Source organism: Patiria miniata, unplaced genomic scaffold, assembly GCF_015706575.1.
Source record: "Patiria miniata isolate m_02_andy unplaced genomic scaffold, ASM1570657v1 HiC_scaffold_10, whole genome shotgun sequence".
Lineage (NCBI taxonomy): Eukaryota > Metazoa > Echinodermata > Asteroidea > Valvatida > Asterinidae > Patiria > Patiria miniata.
This window is the reverse complement of record NW_024037048.1, coordinates 2051066-2067105: the sequence shown is the minus strand read 5'-3', so window position 1 is coordinate 2067105 and position 16040 is coordinate 2051066. Positions and strand designations below refer to the sequence as shown.

Below are 16040 nucleotides of genomic sequence, written 5' to 3'. Positions count from 1 at the left end.
TTCTTTCGCCGTTCTGCTTCCAAACTTGAGCTCACGCTCAACTTTTCGAAGACAGTTTCGTCGGTCAAATCTGGGTCGTCTAGATGAGGGCGTAACTCAGCTTTGATACTGTCGCTCCTCAAACCTGTCAAGACGGCATGCCGGAACATGTTCTGCACGAGAATGGGGTCATAAAACAGTCCAGACTCTGCCTCTTGACTGGCAAAGACGACCTTCTGTCTTAGGTCAAGCGCCTTCAAGAGAAATGCCTGAGACGACTCCTTCGGGTCCTGGGCAAGTTGCGCCAGCTCTTTGTACAATTCCGTGGCGTCCCTCTCTTGGTAATGGCATCTCAGAATGCGGCGAAGACTCGGCAATGTGATTTGTCTGCGTCCCTCCAGGTAACTCCGCAGCGCTGCTCCCGGCACAATAGCTCGGATTACGCCTTGGACGACTTCACTGTCCGGTACCCCTTCTCACGACCAGTCTCAATTTGGTGTGCCAGGCTGGTAAATGTCAGCCTGTCCTTCTGGCCGGGTTCTCCGATCTGTCCAAAAATTTTGAATTCACGACGCATTAGACTCAGGACTTCTGGTCCCACAGTTGGTTGCTCGGATTTAGCGGGGACCAACTTCAAAGGGGCTGGCTGGACTTCCAAAGGTTCGTCTGAAGAGTCAGGCTTTGCACTCTTGGCTGAGACAGCTGCCTCATCCGGAACAACCTCGGGGCCAGCAATTCCATCGATGAATCCGTCCAGTCCTTGGAGCAGCTCAATTCCTCCATCGGCGCGATCTAGGACTTCATCACTGTACGTGTTCTGCACCAGCCTCTGATGACCATTGACTTTCTCTGCCGTATCTCCGGTCTCCAGCCCCAGGTGCTCGCATACTCCAAGGAGCTTTTGAGTGGAAAGGACACGTACTCTGGCATTGACCTTCTCGACAACTTCCAGGATATCCATGTTGTTCACTTGATAGACAGCAACGATGGTCGTGGTGACGTCACTGGGGTCGAGTCGTGACAGCGGCTTGAGGCAATCCCTGTTGAGGCGATCCCTCCTCTCGCTGGTGGTACACCCTGGTCTCGCACACCCAGTCAACTCGCTGGTCCCGTCGGCTGTCTAGATGCCGTTTACTGTTGCATCTGGTCTTGGTTCGTTTCACTGGATAGGCGCATTTGGTCTACTGTAATTCTCGTCAGACACGCCTACCCCTCTCGTGCCTCCAAATGTTACACCCGTGTAATTGCAAGAGATGGCACTTACGAGAGTTACATTAAAATGATGAAGTTGGTGACCCTGCATGTAAGAAATAATGGAGAGTTGTCAGCCAAAGATACAGAAATGCATGAGGACAACTTTATTGCAGATGTTGGCAGGGTCATTGCTTGTAAGAACAAATCCAACAATACATTTAAAATACAAGTATAAAACCTAAGTAAAACACAAATTCTAGTTAAGAAACACGAAATGCAAAAGACCAATTCCTTCTACCAATATCGATTAATTGTGACACACTTGTATAATCGATATCTAATATATTGTTACGAACCCAGATTGCTTGATTATGGAAATCTAGCGCCCTCTGGATTCACTCTGTCCATGAAGTACACAATCTTATTGTTGTCTTTTATAGTTCCTGTATTTTACCCATTTATCGTAAATTGCCAACTTGCACTTTTATTCCCAGGGTCTCTTACCAAGCACAGCGCATGATGCAATACCACGCGCGCTACTGTATGCATTATTCATGTAGCGATGTACATGTGCGCGACTGACCACACCTCCCTTCGCCCCAGCGAGCTAAGTTCCTTTCCCCATAGCATGCGTGCTTTGGCGTTCTCCGAGAGACTGCTCAGCGGCACGGAGCGTTTCTCTCCCCCGTGTGTTACCCATGAACTCTAACGGGAGTTCTCGGTCCCGTTTTCCAGTCCCGTACTTAGCTTGAGGGAATGGAATGTTACCTTGCGTGGTCGCGTAGCTGGGCGTGGTAAGACATCCTGTGATGTAAATAACCTGTGACACAGTAACCTTTTAGCTTGTCACTCACTCCATCAAGGTTGCTCGAGATGTTGTGTAAACACTTTTGCACTCTGATCTAACTATTTGCACACATCTCTCTCTGTATTTGCACACTTCTCTTTCCATGTTTTCCCTTATGTAAATGCACACGTTTCTAGTCTCTTGCACTAGGCACTCTTAGTAAATCATGTGACTAGTCATGTGACCCTTAGACATGGAAGATTACTATTGGTTAATTCCTAATCAGTGCTCATGCATTATTTAATCCCGAGACTTCTACTGCCTATAAATACCGGAGGTTTTCCTCACTTTCGGCAGTGCGGCGAACCACGAAACCAATGTAGTGCGAACGAACCCTAAACCCAAAGTTGTACGGCGAACTTATATGTTGTGCGGTAAATCGTATGATGTGCGATGAACTCGACTCTGAGACACCAATTGTTGTGCGACTCTTGTCACTACGAAGCATCGGCCTCCTTTGGTGGTTGAGGCGCGGTGAAGTAATAGTGCAATCACTAGTACTAGTGTTATTATGAAGCATCCTTCTCCTAGATCCCTCGAGGAGTGTGTAGAAGCTGGTGAAATAGTAATACACTAGTCCCAATGGTGCTGTGCGGTTTCGAATGGCCATTGGACTGCTAGTCTTAGCTTGAACATGTTGTGCGGTTGTCTGGTGTTCTAGCCCAGCCAGAGCTAGTTCATCCCCGTCACCACAGCGGACCGCTCCCGCTGTGGTCAGCCGGCTCCCCGTAGCCATTCCCCCCGTAGTTCAGCTATGCTAGCCCGGTCTTGTCATAAACACTATCCTTGGTGCATAGTGCCACGATTGACCTTGGATACCCAATACGCCACATGCACACTTTGGTTCGAACTGTAGTGCGGCCTGGTACACTTGCTGGCCCCGTCCAGTTGCCGTTGCCTCCCCGGTCACCGCAGAGGTCCGCTCCCGCTTCGGTCAGACCGTCGATAACCCGTACCGTGCCGGTGCCCACTCAGTTCGTATTGGTTGACATGGTTTTGCCATTGTACATAGTACATGTATAGACTTTGTAGACGCCAACCTGTTATCTCTATAACGCTACCAAAGACTATCAAAAGGAGAAACCCTATAGGTTGATGAAATCTAACAAAGTTATGTAAAGTGAAGAGATGAATAAATCAGTGTGTTGACATGTGTGACTGTCACCCCAAAGCTCTGTTTCCTTCCAACTTATTGAATTATTTTTGACTCTAATAATGTTTCATGAACTGCTATTAGGGAACGCAACAATATCAATGGAACACCATATTGATACTGACTCTGGTGATAATCGATATCTTTACTACTGACATACACGTCCATACATACATGTATGCCCATGTCACTGCAACATCGCACAGCCCTACTGCTCCATGCACAGGATGCAGAGATAAACAATTGAGGATTAACTCTGGTTGAGCAAACAAGACTCACACAGGCCCCAGCGGGGTTTTCCCTTTATTATAACTAAGACGCCTTAATCACTTCAGTTAAGTTGCATATTCCTTAAGGGATTGCTGTTCCTTAAGGTATAGCCTTGAGGTTCCTTAAGGGTTTCCTGTATCCTTAAGGGATATAATCGAGTTTCCTACTGAGCCTTAGAATTACTGATAGAGAGGTTTATTACTGAAGGCACTTAATAGAAATTATTACTGAATGTGATAACTTGTGGGGAGGTTCAACAATATCGGTCCTGAACTGTGCTCGTCACTAACTTTATCAAATACGTCAGCTTGACATACCCCGCGCTATGAGCTGCTGCAACTAGATTCGGCAAACCGCCGCCGCCACGGACTCTCTGACACGGCTCCGACAGTCCCGCTGTCTCGGACACTCCGATCAGCCTCTCTCATGCTGCTCTGGGATCCGGCGGTCGGTCGCTATACCGCTCCGCCTCGCTGCTACCAGCTCCCACTACACACCAACAGCAACGCTGACGCACACAAGCCTAGCGCCCTACAACAACTCTCTTAGAGCTCCGCCGTCACACGTCTCTTCAGTCCGCTAGCTCCACAGCAACTCCCGCCACGTACACACACGAGGCACAGCGCGCGCAAAACAGCTCAAGGTCACCTAAGCAGCCCACTGCGCATGCTCAGCAAGTATGGCACGCCTCAGCGCTATGACGCGCGAAAGCTACAAGCACTCAGGCCAATTTCGTTACACAGCCCCAACCTTAAGTTCGGACCGTCCCGGTCCGTTAAACTGAAAAACAACCAAAACGAAATTAACTGAGGTGCCATCTTATACAATGAAAATATAAAGTTCACTTATACACAAAATAAGCACCTTTACCTTTAAGGCTACTGTGGTCTCCTTAAGGGAAATTTAAAGAAAGGTAAGATTCTGAGGTTCCTTAAGGGAGTGTCCAAAACAAATCACACCTGATACGGCTTTATCAAAAATAGACAAGGATCCACTTTCTCCTTCAGGGAGTTTATACACATGAAATACAATCACAACATACCTCAAGGACGTCTATATAATCAAAAGTAATTACCCTGCTCCTTGAGGGAGTTTACACAAAGATCATCAATAAATACAGTATTCCTTAAGGGAATGCGGTAGCTAATGAAGGCAAGATCGGTCTCTTTTTTTAACAAATATACTCTCTTATAAAACTTTTACACTGTTCCAAAACTAAGTTAAAAACAACAATGTAAACCTTAAGAAAACCTAAACTCTACTTGAGGATGAAACCGGCCGTAAACTCCACATCGTAGGTCCTCTCTACGACCTCTTCAGATACCTTCAACCCATTCTGAAACTGGCTCCTGGTGCTGACCTCCTTCACTTGACGAACATTCCCGGCCATCATCACTTCCAGATCAGCAGTATCGATCGGACTCGCCCGTCGCCACCCAGGGTTGCCACTACTGACCCTGCATACTCTGGCTCGTGGTGGTTCCTCCAGTGCTGACGTCTTGGCCTGCCCGTCGGCTGAATATCTGTGGCAGGTGGAAAGGTGCGTTTCCGAAGATCCCCCTCCTGATACCGTAGAGAGCTTCCCTGAAGTGCTCGCCCAAGGTTAACAGAAATAGAGGCGTCGTCGTTGAGGTCTGTTTCCTCCCCGTCGCTAGCTTCTGCCTGGACATCCTGCCTCATTGACATCATCCCTTGTGGTTTCCCTCCATATACCATCCTGCGTCGCGGCTCCACGCTGTCGAGCAGAGACACGGAAGCTGGTGACAAGGATATCCCAGCCACATCATCTATCTCTAACTCCCTGCCAGGTGTCAAGGGGACCTGAGTTTCTTCCTCCTCGGCCTCCTTCTTCTGCGGTTCCCTCGGTGGCTTATCAACACTCTTAACTTCCGTTCCCATCCCCTTTCCTGCCGAGGGGGCAGCAAAAAGACTCGTCTCTTCTTCAGGTTCACCTGACCTCATTGCTCGTTTCTCTTCCTTCTTCCGGCCCTCCTTTGCCGGTCTGTCGACGGTTGCAGTCTCGGGTCTCTTCCTCTTCCGTCCGGAGGGGGCAGAAGAAGTACTCGGTACCTCATCCGAGTCTTCAGACTGCTTTGCTGCTTTTCTTTCCTCTTCCGTCTCAGGGTATACGCTTTTCAGGTCATCCATTCCTGCGGGGTGGTGATTGTGATAGTGCACTCTAAGGTTGTCCTTCCTCCCGTATCTCCTGTCGCATCTTTTGCAGAAGTATAGGAGGCTCTTCTTCTTGTTGTGAGTTCCGAGATGGTTGTCCAGGCTCCTCTTACTGATGAATGTGTCTTCACACTCAGAGCATGCATATACCTTCAAGGTACTCCAGTCCTTTGGCTTCTTCCAACCTGCCTTGGGATCCTCCATCCTCCTTTAAAGAAAGCAAAAGAAACAAAACGAAAGAACAGTTACTTCACTGTAGCTACCCAACTTCTTAAGTAGTCCTAGAACTAATCGATCTCCCTTAGATTCCTGAGCTATTTACAGATAGCGCTGTGGCTGCCGTCGCTGGCGCAAAGGATTCCTCCTCGCCTGTGCAGGTATTACATGTGTCATGTTCAGGGGTGCAGGTTCTAGGTCAGATCCTGCATTGCCTGCACCTTCAGGTGCTTCCCGATCACACTGTATCTCTGGTACTAAAGTCTGGCCCAGTTCCACTGGGCTACTATCTACTTCTATCTGAGCTTCCTCTCTCTCAGGAATATCTCCTGCAGGTTGCTGCTGCGCTTCCTGTCCCCTGCCGCCCGTCTCTAATATCCAAGACTTCAAAGGCGTGCCTTGGTACGGCTTAAGGCGGTCACAGTGGATAACCTTCATTTTTGCCCCCGGCTTCCGCTGAATCCTTAAGGTTACGTCTGACAGCCTGTTCACTACAAGGTAGGGCCCCTCCCACCTACACATTAACTTTGGCGACACTCCCTTTTTCTTCACCGGGTTGAACAACCACGCAAACATGCCTTCAGCAAAGTTGCCCTGGATTGTGCCCTTGTCATAGTTGAGTTTCTGACGCCTTGCACTTTTCTTCAAGTGTTCTCTAGCCCTGTCATGTGCGCCCTGCATCCTCCTACGCACCACTTTGGCATAGTCCGGTTCCTTCATCTCTTCTGTATCTCCTGCAGGAGGATCCTCCATTGTTAAATCAAGGGGCAGAGAGACTTCCCTCCCGAGCATTAACATATTCGGAGTTTCCCCCGTGGATTCCTGTGGTGTGCTTCGGTAAGCAGCTGCTGCATATGGCAACTCCTCATCCCAGTCTTTGTTATTTTGTGCTCCTTCATGAGCATGGCCACGATATTAACCAGGGTCCGATTAAATCTCTCGACCATCCCGTCGGACTTCGGGTTGTAGGGAGTGGTCCTGGTCTTCTCAACCCCGAGCATCCTACACACCTCAGCTATCAGCCTTGACTCGAAATTTCTCCCTTGGTCGGTATGCAGTGTTTTTGGGACGCCATACCTGCACACGAATTCCTTGATAAACCTGTCCGTGACAGTCGCTGCCTTCTCATCATGAATGGGGTATGCCTCAAACCACTTGCTGAAGTAGTCCCCAATCACTAGTATATATCGGTTGCCATTTCTTGTCACTGGGAAGGGTCCTGTTATGTCCATTGCCACCCGCTCCATTGGAATTCCCACTAGGTGTTGCTGTACGGGCGCTCTTCTCTTCTTGTTGGGCGACTTCCTCCTAGCGCACACATCACACTCCCGAATGAAAGACCTTATGTCCGCACCCATCCCTTTCCAATAGAATTTGGTGCGCACCTTTGCCATGGTCCGTTCAGTCCACTCAGTCTTCCTGCATGAAGCTCATGCAGTATCTTTTGTCGGAATTCCTGCGGTACCAACGTTTGCCACTGAACCTCCTTGCCATTATCAGACTCCCAGCGGCGCTGTAAGACGCCGTCCCGAACAGATAATTGTTCCCATCGCAACCAATAGTTCTTATTTGCGCTAGATGTCACGGACAGTGTCTCCCAATCTGGACGAGGTCTTTCTGCCTCCTTAGCTCTGATTACCCACTCCATGGAGCTTTCTCTAAGTTGAGCTTTCCTCCAGTCTTCCAATGTTACCTCTGGCAACACTCCAACCGCACATACCTCTGCTACGCCCTCCTTCACGTCTGCCTGAGCGCCTCCATCACTTAAGGTGGTTTCTCCTCCCTTCAGTGATGTCAAAGGAGCTCTACCCCTTTCCTTCCATATGGTTTCCTCATCTCTACTGGTGTCCCACTCGCCCATCCCGCACTGGGAACAGGGTCGACGGGATAGACTGTCCGCGTTCTGATGAGCTTTCCCCGCTCGATGGATGATTTCGAAATCATACTCCCCGATTAACTGTAGCCATCGTGCTACTTGGCCTGCACGCTCCCTGAAGTTAATGAGCCACCTTAAGGCTCCATGGTCTGTCCTCACTGTGATTCTTCGTCCATAGATATACGGTCGGAAGTGCCTTAAGAACGTCACCACAGCCAGCAATTCTCTCCTGGTGACGCAGTAATTTTGTTCTGCCTTTTTCAACACTTTACTAGCAAAGGCTATGACCCTCTCCTGGCCATCCTTTCTCTGTGCTAGGACCCCTCCTATCCCTGCGTCACTGGCATCTGTGTCAAGTATCAGCTCTCCATCTGGTTCCGGGTAAGTGAGGACAGGCGACTCCGTGAGGCGCCTCTTCAATTCCTCGAAGGATGCCTGACATTCATTGGTCCACTGGAAATCCCTGTGTTTTTCCGTAAGCCTGTGCAAAGGCTTCGCCACCGCTAAAAACCCCTCTATAAACCTCCTGTAGTAGGACGCTAGTCCTACAAAACTGCGAACTTCCTTTACTGTCTTGGGGACTGGCCAATCCCTGACCACCTTGATCTTATCAGGATCCGTGCTAATGCCCTCCGGAGTTACTACATGACCGAGGTAGCGAACTTTCTGTTTGAACAGATCACACTTAGCAGGCTTTAACTTTAATCCTGCGTCTCTCAGGCGCTGCAACACGACCTTCAGTCGACTGAGTTCCTCCAGTATAGTCTTGCTGAACACTATAACATCGTCCAGATACACTAAAAGTGTTTCCCAGTGAAGGCCACTTAATACTCGTTCCATAAGTCTCTCAAACGTCGAAGGCGCGTTGCATAGCCCGAAAGGCATCACACGCCAACTGTAAAGGCCGCCCCTTACTACAAAGGCCGATTTCTCCTGTGCCTCCTCATCCAGGGCCACCTGCCAGTAGCCAGATGCGAGGTCCAGCGTAGAAAACCACTGGGCCCCAGAAAGCGCATCAAGGGAATCATCAATCCTGGGGATTGGGTAGGCATCCTTGATCGTTATGGAATTAAGTCTCCGATAGTCAACGCAGAACCGCTTGCTTCCGTCCTTCTTTTTGACGAGCACTACGTTTGAAGCCCACGGGCTACTTGAGGGTACAATCCTTCCGTCCTTAAGCAAGTCCTGGACTTGCCGATTAATTTCCTCCTGTTCGACTGCAGGAAATCTCCTGGGTCTCTCTCGCATAGGCCTTTTGCCCTCTGTCGTTATATGGTGTTTTACGCATTCCGTGCGTCCATTATCCTCACTACCCTTCGAGAATACATCCTGAAACTCGGTAAGTAATCCTGCCACCTCCACATGATACTCGGACTTCACTCCCTCGATGCTCCGGTTGAACAAGTCCTGCAGATGTTCAGGCAACCGGTCAGGTCGTCCTCCTTGTATGGGTTGATGTGGTTGCACGTCCTCTTCCGCCACCTGACTAAGCAAACCAGCCATACTGCCGGCCTTAACAACACATACTCTCCTTCCTGGGTTGAAAACCCTTATTGGCAAATTATCTTCCTCAGGCTTTACCAAAAGCCTTGCAACAATCAGCCCCTTAGCCGTCAACTCTGTACTCTCCGCAGGTTCCATTATCCCGAGCCCAGTAAACTTCCGAGTCACTCTCCCTGATACAAGTGCTTCGTGCCCTGGTGGCACTGATATGGTCTCTCCTACGACCACCCGGGCACAGAAATTATTGCCCTGTTTATTCACACACTTAATCTTCTGTCCATTCAGGGCAAGGACTAACTCCTGAAAATCTAACCGTCCCCTTGTCGGTAGGAGGTAGTCCATCCCAAGGATTCCATCCATCTCCAATTTGGCAAAGATCGCCCGCACTGGGGAGGTAGTCTTCCCAACTTGAACCTCTAACCACGCTCCACCTATCGTCTCTATGGAGTGACCGTCAGCTCCATACAGTCCTACTCCCTCCGTGCTCAATGTTGGCCTCTGTTCCTTCGGTATCTTGTAGTATACCGCCGTCGAAATTATTGTGTCTGTCGCCCCTGTATCTATTAACATAAGTGTCTCTGCTCCCCTCACACGTGCACTCACATAAAGTCCTCCCTTCCTTTGGTCCCTTGAGGGAAGTGTAATCCCCTGAGGTATTCCTCCTATTGTTTGTGGTCCTTTCGAATCGTCAGCCCACCCTTGGACCCCAGGGAAGGCTGTTTATCGTTTCCCGACTCTACGTTTTGTTCACGTTTGGGTGCTTTACAGTCCCGTGCAATATGTCCCTTTTCCTTGCAACTGTAACACTTGTCGTTCTTTGGTGCAGGACAGTTCCTAGCAAAATGTCCCGAAGCTTTGCAGTTGTAACACACGTCCTGTGTTCTGCCTTTCCATCCCTTTCCAGATCTCGGTCCAGAATCATAACCCACTTGTTTCTCCTGGCTACCCTTACTGATATCCTGTAGCATCGACTGGATTTTTCCAAAGGCTTGTCCCATGGACTCCTGTGTTTCTCTTATCTCTCCCTTCAGTTCCTTCATCGTAATTTCGTCCTTGCCTTCTAGTACTCTAGCAAACTTCCTAGCCTTATCGCTAGTCCTACGATCCTCTGTCTGCAGGAAACTCTGTGTTTGCAACGCCGCCTTGATCGAATCATCAAGGGTGGCAGGCTTTGAACGGAAAATACCCTCCCTGATTTCTCTGTCTTTCACGGCGTCCATGAAATGTCCCTTCGCCAGTCTCTCTCTACTCTTGTCTGAGAACTCCGGGTACGCCAATGCTGCAAGTTCTCTCACACTGGCTCCGAGCTCTTGCAGGGTTTCAGTCTCGCCCTGACGAAGATGACGAAGCTCCATTAGATGGAAATCTGCCTGTTGTCCTGGTCCAAAACGTTGATCTAGTCTGTCCAAAAGATCCTTAAGTGAAAGTTCCTTCCCCTCTGGTTGGCATCCCAGCACCTTCAACGCCTGTCCCTGAAGGCTGGCCGCTAAGAATACAGCAGCCTGGCTGTCCTTCCATCCATTTGCTACGCAACAAGCTTGAAAATGTGCCTTATAGTCCTTCCATGGCACTTTTCCACTGAACCGGTCAGGACAAATATTCGGTTTCCTAATTCTGTCCTCACTTGTCTTAGTTTCCTTCGCGGTTACCAAGGATGTCTCCTCCGTTTGTCTAGTGTTTGCAGGTGTGCCTGGTATCCCTAGTATTGAACTAAAAGTGCTTGAGACAGCAGGAGTTGGGGTGAACAGTTCCGGTGTTTCAGTCCTGCTTATTTCCTTATCCTCGATGATTGATTTCATTTTCTGTACTTGTTCCTCAAGTTCCCGTTTTTCCTTGAGTGCATCGTCGTACATGTTTTCGGCCTGGTGTGCCTCCATCCTCAGAACATCCAGCTCCTCCTCCATCCATTTAGAATCCATCACTGCAGATGCAGTCTCCTGAAAGTGTCACGCCTTATCCCACTTCTGACACCAATGTGGCGAATCCCGTCCGGGTCAAGTTTGACTCGGTACTGCACAGGCGAGCGGCAGCCCTACAGCACTGTGGGGGAGGTCGTTTGGCAACCATATATCGCCGCGCGCAACACTTTTTCCCGGGACCCTATGGAGCGGAGATAAATACCAGGCAGAGCAGCGCAGGAACCCAATAATCTGACAAAGAGAGAGATCACTCAAGAGCCGCGGGGTTTTCCCTTTATTATAACTAAGACGCCTTAATCACTTCAGTTCAGTTGCAGATTCCTTAAGGGATTGCTGTTCCTTAAGGTATAGCCTTGAGGTTCCTTAAGGGTTTCCTGTATCCTTAAGGGATATAATCGAGTTTCCTACTGAGCCTTAGAATTACTGATAGAGAGGTTTATTACTGAAGGCACTTAATAGAAATTATTACTGAATGTGATAACTTGTGGGGAGGTTCAACAATATCGGTCCTGAACTGTGCTCATCACTAACTTTATCAAATACGTCAGCTTGACATACCCCGCGCTATGAGCTGCTGCAACTAGATTCGGCAAACCGCCGCCGCCACGGACTCTCTGACACGGCTCCGACAGTCCCGCTGTCTCGGACACTCCGATCAGCCTCTCTCACGCTGCTCTGGGATCCGGCGGTCGGTCGCTATACCGCTCCGCCTCGCTGCTACCAGCTCCCACTACACACCAACAGCAACGCTGACGCACACAAGCCTAGCGCCCTACAACAACTCTCTTAGAGCTCCGCCGTCACACGTCTCTTCAGTCCGCTAGCTCCACAGCAACTCCCGCCACGTACACACACGAGGCACAGCGCGCGCAAAACAGCTCAAGGTCACCTAAGCAGCCCACTGCGCATGCTCAGCAAGTATGGCACGCCTCAGCGCTATGACGCGCGAAAGCTACAAGCACTCGGGCCAATTTCGTTACAATTTGCTAAACTTCTACGTGTACAAATGCTTCAGAGAATCCATCTCAACTGAAACCATCTTCACTCCTACTTCTTGCATAAAGGAACCTTGCAATTAATTCTGGGTCTAACAGTGAAACTTTCCTCAATCAACTGTCTTCAACTGAACACTAATTCATCAATCAGAAACATGATCTCACAGTTGTCTAAAACTTCATGTTTCAACACTTATACAAGTTTCACAGAATAAATGAATGCAATGAAGGAACTTTGAACCTTAACTTAATAATGAACTTCTTCACAAACTTTGAGGAATCGAATGTTTCAGAACTTAACTACTTATTTCCTCAAGTCTCAACATTAACAGTCTAAAGAATTAAAACAACTAAACACAATACAAAGGCTTAAATCAAAGGAAATCTATGAATGTGAATTATCAGAAATGAAAGTTAAAATCAACATACCTGTAAGAAATAATGGAGAGTTGTCAGCCAAAGATACAGAAATGCATGAGGACAACTTTATTGCAGATGTTGGCAGGGTCATTGCTTGTAAGAACAATGAAGCCAACTTCCTGTCCCTTGCTGATGTGGCAACTCTTGGATCAGTCCATTATTTTCAGAGGTAAAGCAAAGTCTGGACTATTACATTATAAAAGGGGAGGGGGCAAAATTGAAAAAGGGGTTGACCAATTTCCATGGCCTCTACAAAACTGTAATGAAAAGGGTTTGGCATCCTGATGAGAAATAACAACAAAAATCTTGAATATGTATGTAATATGAAACTTGAAAGAAGTGTTATCTGGCAAGCACTCATTGCGTGTGAAAAGGTTTCTGACTGTCAATAGAGGGCGCTGTTTCTCATGTTTTTTAATTTTTCTCATGCAGAATTTTGGCGTTTTTATCCCAGATTTTCTCATTCCAAAACAACCTTTGGATCAGGGTACAAATTTGCTTAGATATAGTACATCATAATCTACATATCTGGATAGCAATATAAAATTCGGCGGACCAGATCGCCTATCTCGTAAACTATAGCATTTTCGGCCTCTCGTCCCATGGACTGCAATGGCTGCCATGTAAGAAACGCCCTTTTAAGATGTTTGTACAGGTCTGTTTACATATGGGAGTCTACTGTACTTTTTTATTAACATGAAATGCTGACAAATTACATTCTTCTATTAGGTTTCAGCTTACGATGATATTTTTATTGCCCATACAGACTGGGCTCTCAGAATCATGTCTCAGTAATGTGCACAAAATTTGGCTGGAAATAAATTTGTTTCAATCTTTGCCGTGAAATAGGGCAATTCACACTCACAGTGTAATTAATAATGGAGTAACTTTTTTGTATCATGTTAGTGATGACATTGTCCAGTACATATGCCTTGAAGCTCCACCGTTGAGACCCCGTGGAGCCCGCCCGCGTCTCTCACTTTATCTGTCTTCACAGTTGATGTTTGGTGTTGCCAGAGTATATGGAAAACAGATGGAGTATTTAAATGGTAAGGAGTATTGTTTTAAATAACATATATACTTATGGAGGTCACCTTAGCCAAATAGAGCATTGGGTTCTTGAAAATACAAATAATTCAAACTGTATAGTGGAAAAAACTTGTGGATGCATTACGTGGTGCTGATCCTGAAAGGAAAGGGGAAATCGTTTTTGGTACATAAGGTTGTGTACAACACTTAAATGTACTGGTAGTCTTTAATTACTACCGGTAGTTGAGACTGTACGAACAATCCTATGGAGTAAAACTCTGAGTAGGCCGGGTAAGGTAATTTGACCACTATGTACCATCACAGGACTCTAGGTTTTCGGCTGGTGGTTTAGCGGCCACAGTTGCTAGTGGTGTAAATCTGGGTCTGCTGGGGGGGAGGGGGGGGGTAGTGGAGGGTTGGACGGGGATGACCATATAGCAAAGTACACTTGCCCGACTGAGAAACTTGATGGGGGGGGGGGGGGGGAGGGAGCCCGGGGTTCGAAACAAATTAAGTGACAGATTGTTTGTGGCAGGCCTTTGAAAAGAAAAGGTTTTGTACAACTGTCCTGTCTGTCACACCGGCGTTAGTGTGATGTAATTAACTTAAACATCAAGTGTGGATTCTATACCTCACATTGCCAGTCTTGCTGCTAATTATTTCCAGTAGATAAATCTGTGCTGGTGAGTTGGGGGATGGGATGATCAAACTAAAAAGAATTGCCCGACCATGGAAATTCGAAATGGTGGGGGGGGGGGGGGGGGGGTTGGCTGGCGGTGGCTGGAAACCACATTATACTAGGGGCGCTGTTCATGATACATTTTTCATGTACATCTTTATGTATACGCACTGTTGCATAAAACGGTGCATTTTATGTTGTTACTTTTTTCTAAAGGGAATATACATCATTTGCTTTTGCTGTAATTTTCAGAAATGGATGGAATTAGGGGGTTGGAAATATATAGCAAATATAGTTACACTGACTCTTTGAGGTTTTGGGTTTGAAAATGCTATAAAAACAAAAAAAAAACAATCATTTTCCTGTAGTCTGGTTCCCTGACTCCATATAAGAAGAAACAGAGCAGTTTACATACATTGGGGAATTGTAAGGTCAGGGAACCAGTCTAGCTGGCTTGTACCCGTTCATAGGTGTGTAATCGATTGCAAACAAGTGCGATGGTCAATTGGGGCCAGTATTTGAAAAAAAAAGCCATTTTTTTTCCAACGCTGGTCGGCCGACCAGCGTTGGAAATTGATACAAAAATACCACTTTTCTTGAAAATGACAGTATACCAGGTGCCATGATTTTACAGGATGCTGTACACTGTCATTCACTAACAGTCCAGCAAGGTATTTCAAAATGATTTGGTAGTTTTATTTTTTGATGTTTGCAAATGTTGTATTTTCCCTTTAAGTATTATTATATTGGTTGTTGGAAACTTCGAAAAAAATACATCATATAATCAACATTTTTTTGTTTCTCCTCACAAAAAAGTGGGGGGGGGGGGAATGATTCAATAGCCAATCCCCTCCCCTTTTTCAAAAAGTGGAGAAGGGATATATGCATTTATGCCCCTGATTGTTTCAAACACAGTTACACAGGCATCACACAGTTAAAACTAGGTTTTTGTAAGCTGACTTTACATTTGTCTGATACTTCAACAACTTATAATGTTAAAGGCTTATTGAGATTTAAACCATGCAAGTCAACGCTCTCAGGCTATAGTCAGTGGGCTTGTGGTAGCCCAAAGGCATTTTTGGGTACATTCTTTGAAACTCTCGGGATCACTAATAGATACCTCAAGAAGTTCAAAACCACTTAAAGCCATTTTTCTCTGACCCTTTTATGGGCGGGGCCTTGACTTTAAAAGGTGGGGGCTTCATGCGCAAAAACTTTTTAGCATTTGGACAGCCCACCCAAGAGCTACATCAGGAAAAAAAAATTCCAGAAATTTGCCTCTTTGGCGTGGGGCCACATTTTATGAAAGCAGGGGGCATATGTCATTAACAGAAAATCGAGCTGTAATGGACATTTTTTGCGACTGAGACCCAATTGTCATTTTATTAAGAAATAAATAACATGCCCTATGATGTTCAATTGCTTGAAGCTTTGGCCAATAGGGTTAGGCCTGCAATGTATTGGTTAAAACGATAACTGAGCATATAAAAAATGGAACCAGCATTTGCATGACATACCGGTGCATGTATATGGACAGAAAATGTTTTGCTGTACTGTAGTCGGTCACAAAGCTAGTGCAATGAACGCAACATACAAGCATGCGGCTTACTTTATCCCACTATTTCAGCACCAACACACTCATGGAGTAACGCCAAATTGCAATCAGTACTTATTTCCTCCTTGTTTTGTTTACAAGGGCTAACACGTAAGAGAAAAAAAATGCTCATAGTTCAAACGAGTAAGGCAGAATTGATCAATAGTGGGGAATAGTGTTGCTGAGTAAGCTAG

General features: G+C 47.0%; 1 protein-coding gene across 1 annotated transcript; it reads right to left on the bottom strand.

Moving 5' to 3' along the window:
* Nucleotides 1–410: 410 nt before the first annotated feature.
* On the bottom strand, nt 411–12817 carry LOC119735229. The gene is made up of 2 exons (XM_038208937.1): nt 12554–12817; nt 411–1276 (listed from the first exon to the last, which is right to left on the bottom strand). The coding sequence occupies exon 2, from the start codon at nt 938–940 to the stop codon at nt 419–421; it is 522 nt and encodes a 173-aa protein (XP_038064865.1). The 5' UTR covers nt 941–1276; nt 12554–12817; the 3' UTR covers nt 411–418.
* Nucleotides 12818–16040: the final 3223 nt, after the last annotated feature.